Raw genomic sequence first — 27,272 nt, 5'->3', positions numbered from 1 at the left:
ATGGTCGCCCCTTGCTCTTATGTATTTCTGCACCACGTTTTTATCTACTGTTCATATATTTTATCTGTTTTAAATGTACATAACTTCTGCTTTTACTGTAAAGTGTCTTTGAGTGTCCCGAAAAGCGCTATAAAAATAAAATTATTATTAAAAGGGTCGGTTCATTCAGTTTTTGAACAATGGATCCAGAGATATCTGAAGAAAGAGGTGTAGGAAACCAGAGAGGAGGAAGAGGAAGAAGAGGAGGAGGAGGCAACTCAATATGGAGAAGAGTAAAGGGTAAAGAAAGAGGAACAGCAGGAGTTGGAGGAGATGGGATAGGAGGAAGACGAGGTGGAGGAGGTAGAGAAGTAGGAGGAGGTAGAGGGAGGAAGAGTAGGGAGGTGGTGTGTTGAACTGTACAGCACACTAAGGAATAAAAAATGTGTGCAAATGTTTACATTTATTATTTCTTTTGTGTTCATTACTAATAACCAGTTTCTTGTAGTATTGTTTTGAATTTATCACACCAGTGTGTAAAACTGTGTTGTAGTGTGTGTGTTTTTGAGGGCTTGTGTATATGTCTGAGGGCAAAGTTGCCCATGTCATGTACATGCTTTTATACATTGAGTTGCTGTCACTTGGCGGATATTTGCATTAACGAGGAAGTGTTCAGATACTTACTATAGTGGCCGCTGGTCGCGTACATGATCTATTTTAACCTTTCCAAAAAAGCACAGATACAAATGCACACACAAAATACAGTACATTTCAAATGCGAGTTCTTTAAAACATAATTTCACATTCTTTTTTTGTATGGGAAAATGTCATAGTTTTTGTGCGCTAGAATAGGATGGACTAGTGAAAACAGGCATGTTTTTGTGCACCTGGACTAAACAACATTTTATAGTTTTCTATACAGTAGTTTCCAAATTCCACAATTTTATAAGATGTAAAAATTGACTTTGTATTTCCTCAGAATTATTATTAAAATAATTAAATAATAAACAAGAACCGAGCATGTAGAAGATCCATTCAAGACATGAATGACTGATCCCGAAAAACTGCAGCTGGGGACGTGAGTATACTGATGTAGCGGAGTGAAACTTTAGTAGTTGCTTCACATGTGTAGGAAGTTTGTCTCATCATGACTCCAAATCAAGAAGCTGACTTGAACAACACAAAGTCTGAGGCTCGAGACAGCCAAAGGAAGAACAAAGAAAAATGTGGGATATCTTCAAAACGATTAAAAAAAACACACTTAAGAAAACAACTTTTATTAATCCAAAAGGGGGCATTTTCATAAAATATCGAGGTAGGAATTAAATAAAGAATGAAACAGATTAAACAACGCAGGCAGTGTACTGGCCCATCGCAGCTTGCATGAGAACACTTTTGTCTCATCTCCATAAGCTCAGGTTGAGCCCAGCTGGCTGCAGTTGTGGTTGATCTCCTCTGATGACTGGAGAGGAAATCAACCCCTCCAGTCAGACCACAACAAGACTGAGCTCAGGCCAGTGGAGATGAGACATTTGACAAAACCACATGAAAGACGAGGAGAATCATATTTCATGCACAAAAACATATCACAGCTGTCAGCTCCAAAAATAGAACTACCTTCCTTATTACAACGGTAATGAACATAATTATAAAGAACCTTTTTTCTCCAAAACAGAATCAAATAAATGTTGATATGTGTTTACATGTATATACGCATCTTCCTTCTGTTAATAAAATATGAGGCTCCCCTCCACATTATGACAGCTTCTGCTAAAGCAATTTTAAATATATTATGTCATATGTTAAACTGTGTCATTAACAGGGCAGAAACCTTTAAATTCCAAAATGAAGATGAAGCATTGGGAAGAGTGCAGCAGAAAGAGGAAATCTAACTAAAGGTGAAGTGATTTCTGTCAAAGATAATATTAAAACATACCAGCATTTAGTTTGATTTGATGGTAATTTCCAAAGCTAATAATTATATCTTGTACCAGTCAAGTAACATATTTGTCTATATATTTCTGATAAAACTACCAGTCTTGCTTCACAAAACAGCAAGACGTCAGGAACCATAAAGTGCTACATGGAGAGAAATGAAATATTTGACATGGCTGCTGTTACTTTATGGCCTGACATTGAATTGTAAACCTCTCATATAATGTTAGGAATAATATATTTTGCTTACACTCAGTTACATAAATGGCTGAAAAATGAACACTTGAAGATATAATTGGTCTATTATATATTGTATTTATAGATTTTATTCATTGCAATAAAATAAAAGTTGAAATCATAGCAAACAATTTTACAATGTCAGTCACCAAAATGTAAAAAACCACATGCAAGAAAGGCGTTTTGTTGTGGAAATATTGCTTCTATTCTCTAAGATGTAAACATTAGGACATTACTCGAGAGTCGAATGGGACACATACGTTACGTCATATTTAAGACACACGGTCCATCAGTGCAAACATTCTCAATTTTTATAATAAAACGACTCAGGTTGCTTGGTGAAGGATATGTGATGTAATATTATTCCTTGGACAGAAACAATTATCTGCATTTTAGAGATCATAAATGATGATTTTCAGATAAGGTTTTTTTTCCTAACATACTGTATTTAAAGCAATTTGAAAAACAACCCTAAGCATGAAGAATGTTAAGATTATCTTCAGCATCTATTAGTATTTTTCAGTATTTTTCTTACATAGTTTTAAGTGGACCTCTGAAATACGTTTGGCTGCGTAAGCGGCTGGTAGAAGCAGCAGATTTAATGTAGGCAGAATTTGACTGGCAGCTCCTGTTAACATTGTGCGCTGACTGAGTCCTTTAAATAAAAGGTTCTTTAGTTGCTGAAGGCGCAGTGTGGGCTGCAAATTACTTTATCTGTTGGCTGTGTAAAAGAAAGGCTCTACTCAAGACTCTGATTAAAACTCAGCGTTCTTAGTCATGTTTATAACTCCATCAAATGGAAAGTAAAATGGTGCTTGACTTCAAAATTCTTACTACCGTAGTCTCACTGAGGTATTAACTTCTGAAATGAGCAGTTAATAAAGCAAGCAGCAATGCATAGTCTAAAAATTCTCAGTGTATGTGACTGCTGAGTGCTGTTTCCCTACCCTTTTGGCTTGTGACCCCCTTAAATAAGCCAGTGTGTACATGTGTACAGTCTGTGACAAATTTAGACAAACCTTTTGTTTCATTTAAGTATGTCTGAGACTATAATACGTCAAATTATGCAGTAATTCATGAAAACAAAACTGGTTAACATTTGAGAAAAGTCTAAATAAACATATCTTTGTTTTTTTTCTGCGTTCCTGGTTTGTTAAATCACCTTGTCACGCACCAGATTTCTCTTAAGACACCTCTCATGACCTCCAGGCTGGGTTTTCTTGAGGAAAAAAGGAAACACTTAAAAGCGAAGACAAATGATTCAGGTGTTCCCTATAATGTAAGAGTTTGGAAGTTTGTCTGTTTTCTGGCTGCTGAGCGAACTTCAGGTCTTAGTGCTGCTCAGACAGGAAGTGCTTGTGTGCTTTCACGCTCACACATACGCTGTTTCACACACTGTCACACCCAAACCAAATACTGAACCATCCTAACACTGTCTCACTGTCTCTCACACACACACACACACACACACACACACACGACAGTTCATCCTGACGACTAGGCTGCCGCACACTTTCTCTCTCCCGCTGTTAATCAGCCAGCTGAAGTTTTCTTGGTTAAACTTCAGGCTTCAACAACAGCTTCATCAGCTGACAGTGTCAATGTTCACAATAACTCACTGTGTTGCCACTGACTTTAATAAATACTCAGCTTTCTGCTGCAGTTGGCCAGGAGAGCCAGGCTGAAGTGCCCCTTGCTCTCCGTCTTTCCTGAGTGGTTAATCGCTACATCAGCCTCTGCTGGTCAGTCGATGCGGTTACCACAGATTGTGAAACGGTCGATCTCCAGCAGGTCTTTTTTGGGAGTCCTGTGCTTTAGTTCAGAGGCTCCTTGTTCCTCACCCTCCTCTTCTTTGGAGAGTGAAGGTGCAGGCTGTTCAGGTTCAGGTGGTGGAGTTGGAGGATGGCTAGCTGGAGCAGCAGGAGAGGCATCAGTGGGCGGGGGAGGAAACAAGTCAGTCCTGGGAGTTGGCTGGGTGGTCACAGAGGAAGAAGAAGAAGCTGATGGTGGGCTGCCAGGTGTGGCAGGGATCTGCTCCACCTTGGATTCACCTGTAAAGAATTGTGGGCAAAACTTTTTATTTAATGACAAATAACAGTTTTAGGTTGCTCAGCTCATATACTGGTCAGTGTAGCAAATAGACTCTTAACACAATGTCCGCACAACATGTTCGTAGAGCAGCAGCAGCTTCAGTTCTCGGTCGGTGTCTACACAGGACACTTTAATACACAGTACTGAGTGTAGGTCAACTGCCTTTTGTCAGTACTCAGAGCCCAACGCACAATCTCTGTAGTTACACGTGTACACAACTTCAGGTCGCATTTACGCACGTAAAGCATGAGTAAAACGTGTCCGTGACTTGAGCTGTGTTGACAGCTGAACTGATTAAAATAGACGAGAATCTGTTCTGACAGACACACGAGACGGATGACTAAAAACACGGCTGAAATGCCTCCTGTGTAGACAACATAAGATTTAATAGACATAATTAAGTTTCTAAGCGTGAAATTACATTAATTAGAGGAATATTTTGACATTTTGTGAAATATGCTTATGCCCTTTCTTGCTGAGAGGTAGATGAGACTCATGTCTGTGGAGATAGGCGATTAGCTTAGCATAAAGGCTTGTGGTCACCATGTGGACTTGTCTCCATACATATGGAGACTCCAAGAAGTGACTGGGGATGTCTGCTGGGCTCATGAAATTGTTCCTGCACGTATCGCTCCTAAAACCTCAACTTTTTTTACACTTCTGTTCATATACAGATTAAACAAACAAGGCACAACGTGCAGAGGTGCAGGTAGGTGTGGTTTAGAACTCCTTATGCTAAGCTAGGCTAGCCTCCTCTTTGTTCCAGTCTGTCAAACTATTCCCTTAACACATTTAACTGATCTATTTAAAAGCAATTTATAAAACATAACACAATACAGTATTAAGGGGAAGATATAGTGGACATGGTTGTGCCCTAATACTACTTTAGATCTCTGCATTCACTGACATGTTCACATTTGTTTTGTTGGTGCTGTCATAAAGTTTGGGCTGCAACTATAAGTTTTAAACTATATTAGGGTTGCAACTAATGATGATTGAATAACCGAATAAAAGTGTGGAATATTTTTTGATTAATTCACTGGCTTGTTGTTTCAGCACTAAACTAGATGTAATCTCCTCTTACTACATAGTCATAAGACAGTTTTTCATTACCGAGGGACGGTGACTCCTAAATGATCATGTGACACACAGAAGCACAGAACAGAAACAAAAGGAAAAAGGAGAGTGTGAGAAAGAAGAGATGAGATTTTTTAGAGAATTTTGAGAAAGAAGATGCAGTACTGGAGGGTGTGATGTACTATCGAGCAGCAGTTCTCGGCCTGTAACAGAAGAAGCGAAGGTGTTCTGGCTTGAGTGACAAGTAGTGATTCAACCTGCCGGGTCCACAAGTCAGCCGATGTACACCCACCTGACTACTCAGTTTCAAAGCAGCAAACGGAGAATAATGAAATGAAGCCAGAAATGAAAGCTGCCATAGAACATGAAGAAGCACAGTTGGTTCGGTTCACGAGTCCACTGCGTTATGTTAAGAGAAAAAAAACGCAAAGCCTAACTTTGAGCACACAGAGTGTGTATTGCATTAGGAAAATGAACCAAACAGAATAATTCATCATATTACAGAGAACTGAGCGGCGCAGCATTGGATTTTAACAAGGCTGTCCACAGCCCCGGGCTATCTGGATACAACAAACTTAATTCTTACTGTAGACAGAGCTGAACAGACCCTTTACTGTACAGAACTACTGCAACCCACTGAGCATAAAGAGAGTGTGTTTGAGTAATGTATTAAAAAGAATTTCAAATATGATAAAAGGCCATGAAAACAGACATTGTAGGCCAAGTGTATATTAGAAAACGTTGGATTTTGGTGTTATCTTCGATTCTGCCTGAATAATACAGTAGTGAAACAGAAAGGAATTTATAATAAGTCATGCCTGTTGATAGTTAAATAGTAGATAAATAGTGCACAAATCTCTCACTTTCTTCATTATTTCCTTATTTGCTTTATTTTAACTAGAATTCATACATGTTGTGATTTGGTCGAGAGACACGCACACAAACATTCACAGTGCAGGGTGGAAAAAGTATGTGAATCCTTGGATTTAATAACTGGTTGCCCCTCCTTTCTTAACAATAACCTCAACCAGACATTTCCTGTAGTTGCAGATCAGACCTGAACAACATTCAGGAGGAATTTTGGACCATTCCTCTTTGCAAAACTGTTACAGTTCAGCAATATTCTTGGGATGTCGCTGTCTTGAGGTCATGCCACAGCATTTCAATTGGGTTGAGGTCAAGACTCTGGGCCACTCCAGAAGGCATATTTTCTTTTGCTGAAGCCATTCTGTTGTTTACTTCTGGGCTTTGGTTTGTTGTCCTGTGTCATCTTCTGTTGAGCTTCAATTGCCGGACAGATGGCCTTACATTCTCCTGCAACATTTCTTGATAAACTTTGGTCATTTTTCCCATCCATGATATAGCAACCCTTCCAGGCCCCGAGGCAGCAAAGAAGATCTTAACCAAGATTTCCCCTACACCATACTTCACTGTTGGGATGAGGTTTTGATGTTGGTGTGCTGTTCCTTTTTCTTCCACACGTGTTTTGTGTTCCTTCCAAACAACTCAACCTTTGTTTCATCTGTCCACAGAATATTTAGCCATTAGTGCTGTGGAACATCCAGCTGCCCTTTTGGAAACTTCAGACGTGCAGCAATGTTTTTTTTGGACAGCAGTGGCCTCCTCTTTGGTGTTCTCCCATGAACTCCACTCTTGTTTAGTGTTTGATGTATCATAGAGTTGTCAACAGAGATGTGAGCATGTTCCAGAGATTAAGTCTTCAGCTGACACTCTAGGATTCTTCTTAACCACATTGAGCATGCTCTAGCAGTCATCTTTGCATGATGGCCACTCTTAGGGAGAGTAGCAACAGTGCTGAACTTTCTCCATTTGTTTGTTTGTCTACAGTGGACTGATCGAAATCAGGACTTTTAGAGATCATTGTTCCACGTGACAACACCAACAACATCATTCCTCTTTTGCTTCACCATGTTAACGATTGTGTACAAATAGAAGTTGCCAGAGCAGAGTAGCCAAAAGAAAGCAAAACAATCTGGAACGCAAAATAAGTTGTTGGGTTGACACAAAGTGTCCCAGGACCTGCATCGTTTGTCTCCGCTATGAAACACTACTCGGTATAAACGAAGCAGCTGTCGTGCCCGACACTCAGCATTGTTCTCGACACCTCATTGGTTTCACTTATGCAACTTCACTGTTTTGGTTCAGTCTCAACGCTTTCAGGCTAAAGCCCTGATAAACCCACTGTACACTATCTTCCCAACACCCAACAGCAGGCAGACCAAGTTAGTGTGTAGTGGAGCAAGAGTCAGCTGAAGAGCCAGATATTTTTCTCAGGAGTGGAGCTAAAAAGACATTGGAAGTGTAAATAGGCAACTTTTCACTAAAAAAACTTATCATATCAATTTGATAAGGTAATAATATACCAATGTTGTGATTTTACCTTGTTTATGCAGGTTTGTATATAGTTTAGGTTGTTTTTTATTCTGAGGTTGGCTTTTATATATATTGTTAGTTGTCTGTGGTTTATTGTTGACATGTGTAAATAAATGGTGTTGTAAAGTCCTAAGGGTGAACATTACAAAATATTTAGAAGAAATGTTACGTGAGTCACATACTGCATAAATACAGACTTCTTCTCTGGAAGATATGTGAGCTTTGATAAAAGTTAACCACCATATGGGGCTTGAAATGGCTGATGTAAAACTGCTCATTATACCCATTTCTGCCCTCTGGACAAAAACATGCAGTATAGACAGATGGCATATCTAGTGTTATGTGAATACAGATCATTGTAAAGATAAAGATGAACACATTGTGCAGTAAATACACTGGAGTGGCAGGTAAAGCTCCAAGCACACACCAAAGTGGTTTAATGTTAGAAAAGTGAGCATGGGGTGTGAGGTCGCTGGTTCAAATCCCAGAAGCTAAATGTGTGGGAAGCAGGAGACTAACATAAAAGCCACACACCCTCAAAATAATTATTATTTAATATATGTTGGATCGTGGCGCCTCCAGCCTTGTAGTGGCTGCATTCTGAGAAACCAGCTTTGTGTGAAACACAAGTACTGTGTTTGATGTTTGATATGAAATGATTCACCATCAGGATCTTTGTCATTTTAAAGCTCCTGGCTCAGTGCAGCAGACGGGGTCTGTGGCAAATGGGAGTAAAGATCTGCAGGGATTTGGCTGCAGATGACAGGGAGATATTGCCACCTCCAAATCTGATTGTGTGCATGCGTATGTGCGGCTTGGGTACAGGACCCATTTAAAAGCTGGATATTTACATGAATGTTAATAAGGACATTCATATGTAAATATTCTAACATGTGTTTTGTTGTTTGTTTTCATGTCTGTCATATATTGGTTTGATTATTGTTTAAAATTTTACAACACCAGTACCAAAGCCAGTACCCTTAAAGTAATATGAATACCGATAAAGTACTTCATTCAATACCTTGTGTAAAATGCCTGTTGAAGCCATAGTAGTTGATTGGTAGCTTATTATTAGTAAAGTGATCTATTGTCTTTTTTTGAAATGACTGCTACATAAAAATATTGGGAAATTGTATCCGATCGCTCCTCATCCTAATTAGGTCATCCTTACGGGTAGTATCATACGGGGAAAGACTACAGCTTGGGAGTTTGTTTGTATTTGAATGAGGGAGGAGGAGTGAAATAGTGACCAAATGAGTTGTGGGACAACAGGGAATTATTATTAACTTTCAATCAATAAAATGAATTGAAAGATCTCTGCAAGTGCTTTTTCCTTTAGTGGTGAGTCACAATCCTTAAAATGTCAGTAAGAAGTAGAAAACGAGTAAAGAGTCGGCTTAAACAAGTCACTAAACTACACTAAAAAGTCTAAAGAAGCAAGCAGAAGAAAAGAAAGGCTGCACATCCACCCGATCACATCAACTACATCGATATCAGCAGCTGCAGCCAGAGGCTCACTGAGCAAAATCAGCTGATTGCTGTTGCGCCACAAAAGGTGACAAGCGGTTTGAATAGCAAATAAAAATGTATAGCAGGAGTAATACAGTACAGGAGTCAGGTTAAATGATACCAGAACATGAAAACAACAGAAAGCCAAGCTTGTGGTGATAAACTTGCAACAGTGATGATCACGCCTGAGACCGCAGCTGAAGGTGAGGGGCTGTTCATGCATGGACTAGACGAGTGCAGCCAAACATGCATGCAACACACCAAAGAAAGAGAAGAGCACGGCTTTTTTTCCCTTATGTGCCTGCACCATAAACTGTATTAAAAAAAGGCCTGCACACGCCAAGTCCATGTGTGCAACAGTCCCTTCACGTTTGGCTGCGGTCTTAGGCATGTTCATCACTGTTGCAAGTTTATCACCACAAGCTTGGCTTTCCGTTGGTTTCATCTCCTGGTATCATTTAACACTTCTCTGTACATTTTTATTTGCTATTTACATCACTTGTCACAGATTGATCGTTGTGTTCCATCATATCAACTAAACGCTTTTGTGGCACAGCAGAGATCAGCTATTTTACTCACGGAGCCTCCTGCTGCAGCTGCTGCTGCTTCAGATGTAGTCACTGTGATCAGCTGGATGTGCAGACTCTCTTTTCCTCTGTTTGCTACATTAGAGCCTGAAGTGTAGTTTAGTGACTTGTTTAAACAGACTCCTTACTCCTTTTATAATTGCGACTGTCGTTTTTTGAGGAGGTTTGCGATTCGCCAATAAAGCAAAAAGCACTCGCAGAGATCTTTCAATTCAGTTAATTGATCGAAAGTTAACAAAATAATTTTACGTTGTTTACTTTCAACACACGTATCAAAAAATTACCTCAAATTCGTTTCCCAAAACTTATTTGGTCACTAAACTATTTCACTCCTCCTATCTCATTCAAATAGGCCTATAAAAAAATCCACAAGCCAGTCTTCTCCCATATAATACTACCTGTTAGGATGACCTAATTAGTATGAGGAGGATATGATACAATTTCCCAAAACTTTTATGTAACAGTTATTTGAAACAAGAAAAAAAAAAAAATAGATAACCTTGGTTGTCCATAACAACAATAAAAAAAACAACCAATCAACTACTATGTCTTCAACAGGTGGTATTTTGAAGAACGTACTGAATGAAGTACTCTATTGGTATCTGTACTGGTATCGTACAATTTTAAACGATACTCAAGCCTAGAAGATTAATGAAAAAGGTTTAGCGCCTAAAATGTGACAATTTGCTTTTCTTTGTCTAATATGACTGTAAACTGAATGTGTTTGGGGTTTTTGAGTACTATTTGGACAAAACAAGCAATTACAATACGTCAACCTGAAATATGCATTTTCCGGCAGTTAACAGACAACATCCTTTATATAAACAATTATATGGGGCAAATTAATCAATGATAAAGAGTACTCGTTAATTGCAGACATATATATGCAAGACTTCATGACATTATACTGCACTCTTATAGGGGTTGCTTTGTTTCTTGGTAAATCCACAATATTCACCATAATGATTATAGGATCATCCGATTTGATTTAAACTATAAATGTTCTGAAAACAAACCACCCAGAGTTATAAAGGAAGATTTATCAACCACAAAAAGGTCACAGCTTTCATTTCTGCATCACCACACAGTGGATGTTTCCTTCAGCTGCCTGAAGCTGGACACAAAGCTCCTACCTGCTGACAAATGTGTCTGGATACAAGTGTCAGCTAAATGCCTAAAATGTAAATTAAAGTGTCAGCTAAATGCCTAAAATGTAAATCAAAGAGTAAGCTAAATGCCTGAAAATGTTAATGTAAACATGATTATTCTCTAAGGTGGGGTGAACTGTCCTGCATGCAGTGGACAAACACAGCATTTGGAAACATAAATTGTATGTAAACAACTATTATCCACCTTAGTGTAAGTTATAAACAACAATAGTGATTGGTCTCCTTGGTGCATTTGTTTTTAAAGATAATTCTAAGACTTTACTGTTTTTTTAGATACAGTATGTCAAAGTGCAGAGAGACAGGAGAGATCAGCAATCGAGTAGGAGGCTGTGAGCAACACGCATATTAGTCATAACCAAGATTAAATCCCAGGACATCTCATTTACTACATCTCTATTCCTGAGAACCACCAGACTGCTCTCTTAGGTCATGACACTTTACATATTTCCAAAATAGAATGCAACTTTCCAAGTGTTACATCAACGAAATATTTCAAGCCAATGTTCTACAATCTACAACATGTACATGCAACACAACATTTCCATGTTTGCCTTAAATTTATAGAAATTTAATCTGTGTATAAACACACAGCCTTTTAAAAAATTATATTCATGACTTTTACCAGCTTATCAGTTCTGGAAAAAAAGATGTTTGTTGTTTACCTGAAGGTGTGGGACATTTAGCCTGATCAGCTTTGCTGGAGCTTTTCCTGGAGGAGGATGGAGTGGCGGAAGGCTTCTCAAACAGTTTGTCCTCCATGTTGGCCCTCTTGACATAAACACACGACTTCCCCAGCAGCACAATACTGTTCAACACTTTAAGTGAAACCAGCCTAAAGAGGGAGAAGGCGGCTATTACAGAGGTGAATTTCTGACTGGAAGAAGAGTTTGTTAAAACTGAATAAAAAATGTGCTGCCTAAATAATAAAAACAAAAGAACCAATCAAGCTTGATAAAGTATTCCCAGCTCTGATGTCTGGCTGAACACTTATATATGTCTTATTTGTCGATTGTAGTTTTAATTTGTGAAATCAATAATCACAGAATATTGGCATATAGACAATGTTAAAACATTTCACATTTGAACATCTGTTATTGCTTTTAATGCAATCAAATATCTGCTTTATTATATGAACTTTTTGCCAATTTGGTGGAGGGATCAACACAAATATGAACTGCAGATTTAAAAAAAATAAAATTTGCCATAACTAAACAGCTGTTGATCTTTCTTGCTGTTATTCAATGCTGAGATGTAGCAGAGTTATCACAGCGCTGTCTTGAGCTTGGCCACAGCTATAATGAATCTCTTCTACCATCTGGTTTCGATCGGCACTGTTCACATTCTACCACGGACACCGGGATGTTGATGTGCACCATCCTTCTGTGTTTCTGGGCTTTGCTATAAGGCCCAGCCTCTGACACTGATGAGAAAGAGACAGACACATTTGGGTCTGTGGACCAGTGCTCGCTGTGACAGGGTGTTTCGAACTGAGACTCAGCATGGCTGAATGTTTGCCAAGGCACAGCGGTCTGTTCAAGCCAGAGCTATTTTTAGATCAGGGGGTGGAGAAGGCCAGAGATGGCACTAGAGATGACAACACTGTAGTCTTCACCCTGAGGGAAATTCTTCAATGGTACGAACCCAATGGGATCTGGCAAATGAGACTGAGCTGGGCAATCAGCAGCTCAACACAGGGATAACGTGAGGGCACAGTGTTAATGCTTATGTAACTGTGTGTGTCTCTGAATCTGACTGTGTGTTTATGACAGTGCCTGCATGTGTTAGCGTGCATTCAAGAGACTGTGCAAGCATGTCTGTATACAACACATGGGAGCATGTTTGTGTGAATGTCATATTTGAAGCACTATCATTAAACAAAACAAAACACACAATTTATGACTAAATGAACACACAGTGTTACGATAAAAAAATTTGGAAATAAAGACTTTGACTATAATTTCAATGTTTAAAGTCTGTATTTCAATAAGGAGAGGGAAGGAATAACAACATATCGTATAACCAGAGTAATGTGCGTGAACAACTTAGACAACCAGAATCAGTTTCAGCCTTTAAATCTCCTTTTGAGCTCCATTTTTACAGCCAGATTAAAATATATTCAGTATATGTAAAATTAAACGGTCATGTACATTACAAGTACAGCAATGCAAGGCTTAAAATCTCCTAAATGTTGGATGATGGGCAGAACAATCTACCATAAAATCATGTAATAACATCAGCAATGCACCAACATGAAAATTCTTGGCCAAAGCCGAATAAAATGAAAGAATTTACTGAATAACAAACAAGTACACTCACATTTTTGCCATTTTTTCACCATTGCATAAATTAAATAGTCAAAATGTGCTTTTTACTCAGTGTTTCCCACAGGATTTGGAGAGACTATGGTGGGGGGGTCCGAGGCCTGAGACGGTCCAGTAAAGTAAATTACATGTGTCCATTTATTTTTAATGTACACATGTAATATGTTTTATACTTTCTGTGAACCTGTAGACACCTTATTTTGAAAACCGGACGTTGTCACATGTGTATCCTCGCACTAAGTTTATCAAGTCCATCAAGTCCAGACACTTTAAAATGCTTCCACACTGCCGACATGTCAATGTAATTGTTCGGTAAAATTTCTTTGGTCTTTTGACTTATTTTTTGCTATTTTCGGCCGATTAATTTTGGTGGCCGAACATTCAGTGCATCCCTAAATAACATTAGTAATATTTTAACAGAATAACTTTGACTTAGACTTACCCAAGATAAAATAGGAACACACAAGTGTATGAAAGAGCTCCCTGCACCTTCACCGAACTCATTACCACTCGAATAAGCTGTTGAAACATTAAAAAGCAGGAAAAAATGGACATTCTAATTAATTTAAACAATGACGAGAACCAGCAGGCAGCTATCCTCAGCTTGTAGCATTGAGTAGAAGTTTGTGGGAAATTCTTGCTAATATTTGTGTGCCAATTACTAATTAGTCATTGGCACATAAATATTAGCAATAAGATTGTGGTATTTAGTGACTGAATAGCAACAGTGCAACAGTGGAGCCTCTCTTACCAGAACAGCCAAAGGCAGAGGAATGAAGCCCATCCTCCGGGCCACTGAGTCACTGTAGTCTGTACAAGCCTACACAGTGACGGACAAGCACAGATTACAGCACTTGACAAAACTGCATTAATTAGCTGCGTAGGCTCAGTGCTGTTTATGTAAGTATAATGATGGTGATGTGAAAAAAGATGCTGTAAGTTGCTTACATTTTTTTGTCGACTGCTGACAAGATCGAAGGCCAAACTTGCTCTGTATTCACTGTACACCTGGGAAAGACAATGTACGTGAGCAAAGTATTATAAATGTACTGTGTGAATAATGAATATCAAGTTTGGTCCTTACATCTGCTGTGATGTCGTTGAATTTAGTGATGAAAGCATGTTTAATGATGTCAACAGCAACTTCAGAGGTGATGACCATAACGACATCAGGAAACAACACCCACAGGTGGTCTGAGGGAGAAAAGGGCACAACAAACTGTGTTAAATATTACCTTTATAATGTATTTTTACCTAATTTATGCTGGGAACGTTATGCTGGGAAGAGTGCACATACTCAGCAATCCTTCCCTGGATATTGTCTACATTCAGCCCACAACATACCAGGTTCCAGGTACAACCAGTTTACTTTTGTTATAGAAGCTCCACTAGAGCAACAGCTGGAGTTAAAATATCTTCGATCCTCAGTTGTAGTTAATGCGATTGTGTTCACTGCCCACTTCTGAGATTTTCTGACCCAGGATTCAAGTGTGGCGACACTTAAAGTTGAGGTAGGCAACGTTGGAAACGTTGTAAGTATCCAACAGAAAAAGATAAGTAAATTACTGGGGATGTGTGATTTGTATACTTCTTTAACAACAGAAAGCTGTAGCTCTGCTAGTATTAGCACATCAGTGTTACATTTTCAGCTGACATGCCACGTCTGTCATCCACTGTGTGACTGGCTTTGAGACTGTCAGAAGGCGCTGATTGGTTTCAGAGGGCTGGCGTACAGAAACACCCAGCTGTCATCCCTCACTCTACTCTGTTGCATTCACTGAGGTTGGTAGGAGAGAAACATCCCCAAAGTGTTGCATTAGGGTCGTCCAAATCAGCAGGAAAGGAGCTGCTCAGCAGACTTTTCTGAATTTTTTCATGACAAGCAGTGACCGTTTTCAAAAATTCAGCTTTTGAAGTAGACAAACTATGGTGAACTAACCTGGGGAAGCAGGACATCTGTTTGCATTTTGTTTGCAGTTTATGGAAAAACAGATAATTACCTGGGTTCCATGCGAACTGCTCCATGTTCCTGAGACAAACGATGAGCAGGAGAACGTAGCTGGTGAACCTTTCCTTGATATCTGAAGAATAAAATAAACACATTTGTGATTGCAATCTCTTAAAAGTTGATTAAGAAGCATCAACATTTAAGATATAACAGTGGGAAAGTTGCTTTCTCCCACACTTGGTATCCTCATACTGCAGTTTCGCGCGCGTTTAAGGAGGCGGTGTTAAAGGTGTGAAAGACGGTTTTAAATGAGTCAGATCTGTCAGTTTTGCTGAGCGGAGGTGCGGAGGAAAAGTCTGAAATAAATCACTGTTCATTATAGCAGCATGTCGAAGTGGCTTTTGGTCTTATAACAGCACTGCATGCTATAGACATCCATCTATTATAATTTAAGGATAGTACTTTAAATGTTCAGCACGGCATTGTCTGCGCTGATATTGGGCTGGGCACTATGGGCAAAAAATGTTAGCACAATAAAAAATTCCATGTCAGTCGATATCAATTTTTATCACGAAAAATGTCAAATCATTATTTCTTTCAAGTTTAAAGGCAGATTTTTGTTCCTGAGTGAAAGTTGAAGAAACCAGGCGGTTAACTTTGGTTTTAAAATAAGCTGTATGGTCAGAACAAGACAAACACTTGATGCCAAACAGTGGATTAACTAAACAAATTTGAGGTAGAACATTCAAAACAATTATGATAAAATATTTAATCAACAAATATGCATGAGTAAAATCAAGTAGTCCTCATCAAAATAAATCATCAAATGAATTAAATTAAACATTTATTGAACATTCATTATATTGTTATTGAGGAAACCTTTACTGCGATAATTATCATTACTGTTTTATTACCCAGCCCTATGCTGATAATACCATACTAATAAGGACCATGCACAGCTTGATAAACAGGAAATCTACCAAGATGTGAGTGAACAGTGGGAGTAAAATGGCAGCTGATAAAGGCTTATTGTCTTCAGCTGTCAACAGAACACAATAAGAGTGACTAAGGGAATCAAAAGGGAAATGCACAATGTATTTAATATACATCTTTATTCGGACTATCAAAGCCACATGGACATTAGGGTTGGACGATGTCTACATTGAAACATCGGGATGGACGATGGCATCATATATCGGCCCAATCCTAATGGACCGATTCATAAAAGGGTCATATGTAATTTTACTTAAGTTGTTGCTTGTTTTGAATGTTTTTCCATTCCAGTTTGATGCTTAACATTTTACTAAAAATCAATCAGTCATGTTGAATGATAGATGTCAATTGTAAGTAAAAAAACATCCAACAGAAAATGTCAAAAGTATGTTTCATCTACATGACTCACTTAAAAGTAGCTTTTTGAAACAAGAAACAGTATCAGGTCAGCAAAAATTGTTGGCCTACTACCAGAGCGCTGCTACTACTGTATGTGTTTAATGTTGACCAACTATGGAACTGACCATTATTGGAAGCTTCACCTGATAAGTGAATCAGCAAAAGGCTCAAAGTATAAAATGTATACACATCTATTACTCATGTTTAAGCGTTGTCATAATAACTCTGACATCAGACTGAAAAATTACTTAATCGATTATACACAATTTTCCCTTTTCTAGCTGTAGCAGTAAAGAGCAGGAAGCATGAGGCAAATGATTATTGCAGATTTGGTAGACTGTGAGACAGCCTTATAGTAGATGAAGTATTACATTTTTTGAGAGTAAATAAATTCTATGCAGACTGACATCACATAAGAAGCTAATTAAATTAGAGTATAAAAGTATGTTTTTAGTTCCCTGTTGTTTTTATTAATTCAAATTATGTATAACATGTGTGATTACTGCAGTGAATATCTTACCGCTGTTGGACATTTGGAATAAGTTGTTCTTTCCAAATTTCTTGAACACACTTCCTTTGATCTCCACAAACTGTATTTGTGAGAAGAAGAAAGAAAGAAATGCAGTAAGCAGTATTTAAGCTCCAGAAAATACAACACAAACTATTATGTTGCAGCTGCAACAGTAACGTTTCATCATCAGCATGCCAAGTTAAATATTTCTGGGACACATCTGCATACAAATTATTTAAGTAAGTTTGTGAGCAAGTGTGCATATATTTTGTTAGTGGAAGAGTGTAGCTGCATAAACAATCACATCAGGCAGATTGTTGTATACTATAATATCTTGGTTTGCATAAACATGCATATCTGTATGTGTATGTGTGCACTGACGTTGTTGGACATCATGATGGTGAGCAGGGACTTGTTGTGCGAGTTGAAGGCGACGTTGAGGGTGGACGCTTGGACCATGATGAGGATGGCATGGAGGACTGACAAACAGCTGCTCAGGAAAACAACAGATTTAAAAAGCATTTTAGCACCAACTACCCTTTCATTCAAAACGTAACTACAAGTAACACATCTTAATAGGTAGACATGCCACCTTCTACTGAAATCAATGCCTGAAAACAACTTAGCTGTGACCATCAACAGTCATGGGCTCTTTCTACATATCCTAGATCAAGAGCTTCTGCTCTGCTCATTCACTAAAGGTCACGCTGTAATATGAAATGCTCAGAAAGTACAGTAAAAGTAATTTAAACCTAAGTCTAATAGTAATATAAAGTTCAATCAAAGATGGAACGCATGAGGGAAGAACATATTGTAAGCTCAAGAAAACAATGGACAAATACACAATAATGCACTGAACTCAGCTGGTTCAGGTATTTTTGTTCAGCCCTAAGGAAAATGTATACCGGTACATTTTTTTGCTATTAAGTTCTCATTTCCCTGTGTTGTTGGAGAAACAATTTTCATTTTGGTATCTTTCAGCCAACTCATGCAGCACTTTATCTTTTTCAGTGGTCACACAGAGCTCAAGAATCTCACCACGAAATAGGGACTAATATAATATGGGACTAACTGTATGTGATCTGTCAAACGTAACACTGGGAAGTTAGAAACAGTAAAGAGACACCCAATGACAATCACTCATCATCAAAATTCAAATCAGCTTGTCAAGACTTGTGACATCCATATTTCTGTGGCTCTGAACAAGAAGGATACAGACATAAAAGACGGCCATGACGAAGTGAGGAATGACTCCTATATTATCTCTTTTCCGTTCTTTGGGTTCTGTGGCTGTCCAGTAGAGAGCATCCAGGGTGTCTTGACCAAAGGACGAGAAAAGGCGGTCAGCCACCTTGCAGAGGAATGACAGATACGATCATAACTTAATTAATGTAATTCAACCAGAGGTTTGATTAATTTCCTGCTCTTCCTTGAGCTTGCCTACATGAATGCATCATATTGTTTTGTTTTTTCATAGATGTTTTAGTTTCCAGCAGAACAATTATGCCATCTTGTTTTGTTCTCTTCTGAGATAAGATCCTACCCTTTCATTTCCATATAATGCAATTAACAACTGACTGTCAACTAAGATAAACCACTCTTCATAACAACAAAAATCACATAATGTCCAATAAACGTGGATTCCAGTCACATGAGTCTGACATGTATTGCACCTGTAACTGGTTCTGGAACTTTTGTGTCAGAAACACAGTAAATCATTATAATTTCCATTGCAAACATCACATCAAGAGTTTCCTAGAAATTCTGGGTAATTCCTAGGTTTTGGAAACCCTTTTTCCCCCCATTTTGCAGCCTTACCATTGATACAGTACTAATCATTCTGTAACTAAAGGACAAAAATTCGACATTCTAGTCATGTGGAAAAGATCTGGAGCAATGCATTAAACCTATCTGGCTCACTACACTGTAAGCAAGTGATCACAGAAGTTTTTCTATTTCCATTTAATTTTGTAGTTTCATTGCTCGATGACAAAATAAATGTACCAGTGGCCACTGTGTGTGTATTCACTGCCAGAACTATATACACGCTGTATGCAAAAAACTGGACATACACAGAATCATAAAAAACGATGAATGTACATAAAGGTTTGAATCCTGCATGTTTTAGAATACAGTTATTTTAGAATCAAATGTCACATGTGAGTGTATAAAATATGAGTTACCTCCAACATGTTGTAGATGAGGTATAGTTTGATGACAGACTGTCCTCTGATCACGTGGTACATCATGGAGTAATCGACGTAATGCATCATGGAGAAGCACAGCACCAGGATCAGGCCCTTCAGCATGTCACATACCTGTGCTGGCTGCAGCAGTCGAGACCCGCTGACCACACACACACAGAAAAATCAATTTATAACATCTGTATTGAAAATAGAAACACATTTAACCAACCTATCAGAACATTCTCACATATTTTAACACATACTTGCATGCTGAGATAGTGCAGTATATGTAGTTTTGTATATGCCTAACATGCACAAACAATAAACCTAATTATATTGTCTCAGTGAACAATTAAAGGTTTGTAACCACACATAATGTATGTGGATGCTGATGAACATACATTTTCAGCACATAAAAGTATGACCATGACACTACAGCATTAACAAACATTTGCATAATTGATACAGAGATCTACTGGTATAGAGCGAAGAGGGAGCAGACCCCTGATTCATTTCAATACCAGATGACATTACTGACTAGTTATAGAGGCTGAGAGATCTCTGCTTTTCATACCATTCAAGGACACAATAGGACAACACCTAGGGATAGATAATTCATTTCTGTTCAAAATGAGATATCCCGCATAAAGGAAATGGCAACAAGTAGTGATAACACAAATATCACAATGTGAAATATTAAAGTCAGTATCTCCTTTATACTAAATGTTATCTCATTCATAAAATTTATCTCCTTTCAATATGTTTCTGTTTATGTTCTGTGCTTCTGCTCTTCTAAGATTAAATCTGTGTTGTCCTTATCTACCAAATAGACAACGGTACGCCAACAAAAACTCATATGAGCATCCATCTTTATGGAAATATTTATATTTTTGTTACCAAAAGGGGTGCAGCATTTTGGACAGAAATGTTTGAAATGGTGTTGGGTGAACAAAATAAATGTAAGAAAACACACATGCTAAGCTTTCACATACTGCAAAAACAGCAACAAACGTCTTTTAATGGGTAACGTGGGGTTTCAAACATGTGTATCTTTCATAATGAATAGCAACGGTTGGCAATGGCAGCTTGGGAGCGTGGAGGGCTGACAAATCCATAGGGCCGGTTATTCAGTATTTACTATAACAGGGATAACTGGGAAGAGCCAGAGAGAGAGAGCTTAACTTTAAGAAGCCCTGCATATTTTACATGTCAGCTGTGTGACTGGTCTAGATGTCTGCAAACACCACTAACTACAGCTAGAGAAATATGTAATGCTTACCCTTACTGACCATAAGGCTCAACTTCAATTTTCACAAACATTATTGTTTTCAAACACAATACAGCCAAATTACAGTGTTTTGCTGTTGTTTTTTTATTTGACCACATTGCCACAAAGACTTAAGTATCATTGCTCCTCAGCTGAACAGCCACCTCTCTTGCCCAAGGTCAACTGTCCTACATGTACCACTTCACAGTTTTCCACTAAATCACTATAAACAACAAAGACTAATACTACTCAAACTACTCTAACAGCCATCATGACCTTAATTAAATTCAGCGGCAGTCGATTAATCTTGCATCACAACAACAACAGGGTTACTCCTCACACTTTTTTAAAACATGGGAGAGAAAAAAATATTAAGATGGAAATAGTGCACGGCTGGAAGGTGTAGAGAACTATTGATTAACTATTGATTAGGAGCCTCCTAATCAATAGTTAAAATCTCTACAGAGAGGGGGAAAAAAGGGCATGAGTTGTACAGCTTATTAACAATTTCCTGGAAACACAGATGAAATTATATAAAAGCCATTAACCCTTATCTCATATCTATAAATATGATATAAATATGATGGCACAAAAATGGGTTCCTATCTATTATCAGGAAGTTGTCCATATGATATTAAAGATTATTTTCTTGATGCTGTGGCACCATCCAATGGTCAAATAGTAAAATAGTCAAAAATAACAACATAAGCTTGATAGGTTCCCACAGATCATCTATTTCTGAATTGTATTTTTTCCCTTGATGTAAAGTTTTTTGTTCAAGCGCTCAATGTGCAATAATTTACAATAGATAAATGTTTAGTGTACTAGGATAGAGTGTACTGTAGCAGAGGATAAAGGAGCGAGGTAAACCAGGAAAGATTGCAACAGAAAATACATTTTGAGTATTTAAACTGCTGCAGAACAAATACTGAACAAGAAATCATGAAAAAACAAACAAACAAACAAAAAAAAAAAGAAGAGTAAAATCAGATATAAAAGATACTAGGGCAAAATATTTCATTTACAACATAACAGAGGAGCAGAAAATCTTGGAACCAGTGAATATTTGACATTCTCCCTGATAAATGGCCTAAAAAATCTAAACTATTGCTGGTAAAATCGTCTAATCGAATAATGAACTAATCTCTTATCAACAATATTTCACTTCTCTTAAAAGTATGCGTTGGTTAACAGTAGCTTTTGGTATTCAGGTGGTTAAAGGTGCCAATGTATCTAATCCCCAACATGTGCGAAACACTTGGCTGCTGCAGACGGCTGCTAGTGTAACCTGTACAAAGCAGTCTTCACTGTCTCTCTTCTACAAGCATTATCTCCAAAACACAAATGAATATCATGTATGTTTGAGTACAGTCAGCTATGTACTGCATTCTTAGCAGCCATCACTAAGTGCCAATCATACTGCATTAGCTTGACAGTAGGCAGTAAGACTGCACCAGAAAAAGAAGAGAAAGCCTGATTCTTATACTAAACTGTGAAGCAAAGCTGTGACCAAAAAGAAGCTGTTCTGCTTCTGTGGAGCAGCTTGGGGTTTCTGTGCAGGGAAGGTGAACTAGTTTTTTTACCTTCCTCAACAACAACTGCCGACAGATACCCTTAAACAAGACAAATAAGCCCCAAACTGTTCCAGAGGAGCTGTACAGTAGGCAGTTTAAGCATGTGCAGCTGTATCACTGACAAGCAACATGGTGATGAGAATGAGCATGCACTCTCAGCAAACCTTCCCTGGATGAGTTTTTAAAAAATAAAGATAAAAGAAAATCCCCAGACTTATGAGGAACCAACATGGCTGCTGTGGTTTGGAGAACATGACGTGAGGTGCCGAGCTGTATATTAACAGACATAATGGAGATGAAGAGAAACTGGTGAATGCATGTGGAGGCCAGTTTAGGACAGTCATCAGATTTATGAAGCCATGATAGGTTTTAGGGAGCGTACCTGCTTCTTCTGCAGTAGGGGCATGTGTGTGCCCTGCAGGGGGAAGGAAGGCAAGGGGAGAATCAGGCGGGGGGGGGTGGGCAGGAGGGCAGGCAGTGTCCATCAGGGAGGTTCAGGTACATACTGTGTGCCTTGTAGCTGCAGGTTTACTGCACTGCTTTTCAGTTTCAATGTTCCATACCTTTTATTCCCTCAAACAGCTGTTAATGAAAACATATCTAAACAGCAGAAGACAACTCACAACATGTGAACTGCCAGTTGGATAAAAGCTACATTGAGTGTTTTTTCCCCCTCTTTTTCCAGACCTTTTGTACAAATCACAACCTTATCAAGACCTAGGAAAAAACGGTTAAATTCATTTCCAGACCTGTGTAATAGTAGATAGTATAATATAAATAGGGCTTTCATATAGACATAATCCTGGTAAAAAGGAGACCATTAATTAGACAAACCTGGTGCAATAAGTGAATAAGAAACCTTTAGCAGAATCTTTTGAAGGCCTATATTTTCTCCATGTTGAAGAAGGAAAACAGCTGTTATGTTCAAAACTATAGCTCCTATAGGGAAATACACAAACAGTCACCAAGTCTCAAACCAGTTTCATACCTATGAAAGATTTTGGACCACATGTAAGAAAATTCTCTTCACCACCACATCATATAGTATAAACTTTTCATCTTCAAATCTATTTAGTGATGTCTGTAACTGTCTCTGCTGCTATACAGTAGGTATAGAGAGAAACAATGCAAACATTTCTGGCAAGTTTTTGTGCACGGCTTAGTTAGTGACTTCTCGTTGAAAAGAAAAGTCTGTTTAAAAGCAAGAAACCAAAAAGGAAGATGGTAAATACTGCATTACTTTAAAATCAACCATGCTCATCTACCAAGCAGAACTATTTGTCACAACTTTTTGAGTTATATGTATGCATTTATTTGTGTGTATGTCTCTATAATTAATACCACTGACACATTCACTTCTCTATGCTTGTGTCATTTCAAACATATTCTATTCACAGGTAAATACTCCCAAACGCTTTCTCAAGTTGGTCATTCTCGCCACGTTACAGGTCAGACAGTACAGGTTGGCACTGTATGCTGCACGAGGCAAAAAAAAAATTGTGAAATTTTTTTTCAAAATATGAAATAAATAAAATTCTTTTGTTCCAATAATCTGACAAAAAAATCTTGAAAATCTATGCGTTTCTTTTGGTATGCAGGTATATTTATATGGTTTTATTTTTTTATGTTTATAGGTAGGAGAGTGTGTGTTTAGGCTCTGACCTGAAGCCACAGCATGGCAGGGTGAGAAGGCGGAGGATGGCCAGCAGCACCCTAAGGGGCAGAAGGGTGAAGACGTACAGGAAGGCGTCCACACATAGGAAGAAGCCAAAGGTCATCAGCTGGAAAAGTCACATGGTAACACCTCCAAGTCAACAATTGTCAGCGTGAACAATATGCATTAAGTAAAACAATGATCATCAGTGGGAAAGACTGTTTAGCCTACAGACCCATTTACTAATCATCTTGAAAGATAAATAAGTATTTCTGTGTGTCAAACAAGGACAAGTACAACAAAATAAAATAATATGAAGAAATGCAAGAGCATCAGCTGGAGGGATTCACAACAGTTTCTTCACATCCAAATAATTATTTCTAGCTGAAAAACTCTTATTTTCTGATTAAAACATGACACACAAAAAAAGATTAGCTCTAAATCCAATGATGCAACAGACACATACCTTTACAGTGTCCCACATTTGAATAGCCATCGCCATGTCATTTTAAAAGTAACATATTACGAGAAGTGTATTTATGCCAGCTGACGTCTTCTGACTCCTACAACATGAAGGCACTGAGGTACGTTTTGTGAAGCTAGTGGGAGGGTTTGTCTCTCATTGGTGGATTCTGTGTAACTTTTCTTGGGGCCTTGTCAGGTGTGGGTGAAGTTGGTTAGTCTGCTCTACATAGTAAAATCATTGAGGTCTTTTTATGTTTACACACATTTCTCTTTTGCCCCCAAGGAAAAACCAAGCCAGTAAGAACTATATTAGTCTGAGCTCGCTTGCTTGGATGTATTCCTGTAGAGAGTCTATTCAACACCAAACACAATAAACAAAGATCTCAATATTACATGCAAACATAGAGGATTCCTCCAATGGCATAATTGTGTGATACATAAAACTATAATTTTATAACTTGGGTCAGTCTTTTTAACAGGCTGTAACTTGTGTTTTTCAGTACAAGGATATATTTTTTATTAACAGTTATCACTGTGAAGTACAGTATGTGATATTCCGAGAAAGAGGCAGTGCACAGTTCAGATGGATCCACATTTTATGTTTCAACATTGCCACCTGGTGGCTTGTGGGAAGAAATACAAAAATATGCAGATGTCAGTGAGGCACATGGCAAAAAAAAGTTTTTATATAATACTATTTTACATACATCACTTATTAGTGCAAAATTGTTAAAGTGCAATCAGCCAAACTTAATCTGACCAACCACTAATAAAAAAAGTTCAATTTATAATGATATTAAATGGAGAAAGCAAGCTGGTTTTATCTTCATTTGTGAAGCTCTACCCAACAAATCTTTGGTATTTTATACTTGATAAATGACCAAAACAATTAATCAATTACAAAGCCTGGAGTTGATAAATTTGTCAATAAACAGCTCAGCATTATTGCAAAACATGTAGTGGGACGATCAGGTTTAGCACTGACTTAGTTTGAAACAGTTATGGACTGGCTGTGTGCTATAAACATGACTTTGCCTTCTGTGTACTTCTGGGAAAGACAGCAGACAGATGAAGACAAATGGAGAAGAGAGGGCAATTGAGTTCAGGACTTTTATTATATAGTACCTTCTCCAGCTCCTTGGGAATACGCATGCATGTGTAAACTCTCTCTCTGCGCTCGGTGTACTTTGCCTCATTGTGTTCCAGGAAGTAGCCTCTGGTGAGCTCTGCAGCAATGAAGCGCGTCAACGACGGATCTGGAACAACATTAGAGCACCAGTGTTCCCACCAAGTCCATTGTCTGCGACAGTTACAATCACAGCTATCAACACAATGAGAGTGCCAACCTTTTGAGTGTCGCACTGCAAAGTGAAAGAGAAGGAAACTTCTCTGAATGGGGAAAACTGGGGGTTTAACAATATTCTTAACTCGCAGTTTGATTCAATGCACCATGAATTTGTCTGCATGCATGTTCTTTGTAATATACAGTAGGTTTTGTAGGTTTGTAGGTTATTTTATGGCTGACACGGCTCTGTTTATATAAAATATAGTTAAGTTATGTTTTGTCCAAAACTCAAGAGATATTCAGTTTTGTATTATAGGAGACAAGAAATTTGAGAAGGTGAGAAGGAGCTGCCTTGTAAAAGACTGCATCTTTACATCAAGAAAAACATTTTACATATTGGAAGAACAATTGAAATTGAAAAACTGACTGAATTAATATATTTGAAACTATTCAAATAGAGTGATATCTCTTGTTATGAACTAGGTTAATATATGCAAAAAAATACAGGGTTGGTTTTGTTGTCTCAGTTTGACTTCATCCTAATGCCCACATACTTATCTTGAAATTTTTTCCACTTGAATTCAACCTGTGAGAACCCATCAAATATGTCATGCTTCATAAAGTAAAGACAAAGATGAATTCAGTGTACAATAAATATTACATTACCTTACAGTAAATGTAGCAAGCAGACGTTAACTACATAAGAAAGACCAAAGGATCGACCACATATTGATAAGTGAGGCTACAACTAATTATAATTTTCGTTATCTGCGAATCATTGTTTAATCTATTATCCATTTTGTCCATAAAATGTTAGAAAATTGTGAAAATGCCCAAGGTGGCATATTTTTTATCTCGTTTAATCAAGACAAAAGATATTCAGTTAACCTTCATGACAAAGATAATCTTCCTATTCCTTACACTGGAGAAGTTGGAACCAGCATGGTTGACATTTTTACTTATCATAACTATCAAGATTAGATACTGTAACAAGAATGTTAATGTGTTTATATTTTCTGCTCACTGAACTGTCTATCTTTGTCTAGGCTAACGTTACAGACGCTGTTTATGCAGCCTCTACAAACTTTAGACATTAATACAGCAGCTAACGTTATACCTTGAGTGAGAAGATCCAGAAGTAGTTTTAAAATATTACTCTATTGTATCAGTCACAGAGTCGTTTTACAAGCAGGTTTAATGAGACAGTTTATTATTAGCTAGCTAGTTAATCAAGCTAGCACAGACTGTAAAGCTGAACAACAAGCGATGACAGATCTCGATTCAGCGTTTACGTTCGTCCAACTTACTTAGATATTTGGAAAATGACTGTTATCTTTAAAATATTATATTAATAATGTCACTCCACTGCGAACGTACACAGTCAGCAAGCTAAAACAACACATTTAAGTTAAGCAGTCTAACGTGCATTAGCTGTAACGTTAGTAACGTCAGTAGTGGGGACCCTACGTTTACCTGCTGGGTGCTCCCGTTGCTCCCTCCTGACTGCACTTATGTCGTAAAATCCCAACGTTTCTGGCAGTTCTGGGGTGAGGCCGATTTTACCCGACTTGTGCAAATCCTCCCACGGTCGTTTCTGCCTTTTCTTTAGCTCTATTTCTGTTTCTTTCTCCTCTGACAGCTCGGTCCCCGACAAGTCCGCCATCTTTACTTTGGCTGCTGCCGCCGCGTTG

At 38.1% G+C, this 27,272-nt stretch overlaps 1 protein-coding gene across 1 annotated transcript; it reads right to left on the bottom strand.

Moving 5' to 3' along the window:
- Window positions 1-1,240: 1,240 nt before the first annotated feature.
- tapt1a (transmembrane anterior posterior transformation 1a) lies at window positions 1,241-27,272 on the bottom strand. The gene is made up of 14 exons (XM_038699432.1): window positions 27,055-27,272; window positions 25,422-25,552; window positions 23,840-23,958; window positions 19,334-19,496; window positions 18,366-18,501; window positions 17,532-17,629; window positions 17,160-17,229; window positions 15,300-15,380; window positions 14,384-14,493; window positions 14,248-14,307; window positions 14,051-14,119; window positions 13,742-13,818; window positions 11,641-11,810; window positions 1,241-4,202 (listed from the first exon to the last, which is right to left on the bottom strand). Exons 1-14 carry the CDS (start codon window positions 27,242-27,244, stop codon window positions 3,895-3,897), a joined length of 1,782 nt encoding a protein of 593 aa, XP_038555360.1. The 5' UTR covers window positions 27,245-27,272; the 3' UTR covers window positions 1,241-3,894.

The sequence above is a fragment of the Micropterus salmoides genome, unplaced genomic scaffold (genome assembly GCF_014851395.1).
Source record: "Micropterus salmoides isolate LMB-PRFRI ecotype aquatic unplaced genomic scaffold, ASM1485139v1 Ms_hic_scaffold_5, whole genome shotgun sequence".
NCBI classification, from domain to species: Eukaryota; Metazoa; Chordata; class Actinopteri; order Centrarchiformes; family Centrarchidae; genus Micropterus; species Micropterus salmoides.
The sequence above is the reverse complement of the archived record's forward strand: the minus strand, read 5'-3'. Positions and strand labels throughout refer to the sequence as shown.

Excerpts from the sequence above, each read along its gene's own strand:
- tapt1a (XM_038699432.1), bottom strand. The coding sequence starts at position 27,244 with ATGGCGGACTTGTCGGGGACCGAGCTGTCAGAGGAGAAAGAAACAGAA. Across the intron at positions 14,494-15,299 it reads GCAGTTCGCATGGAACCCAG|ACCACCTGTGGGTGTTGTTT; the intron begins GTAATTATCTGT and ends TTTCTCCCTCAG. Across the intron at positions 11,811-13,741 it reads GTGTTCCTATTTTATCTTGG|GCTGGTTTCACTTAAAGTGT; the intron begins GTAAGTCTAAGT and ends CTCCCTCTTTAG.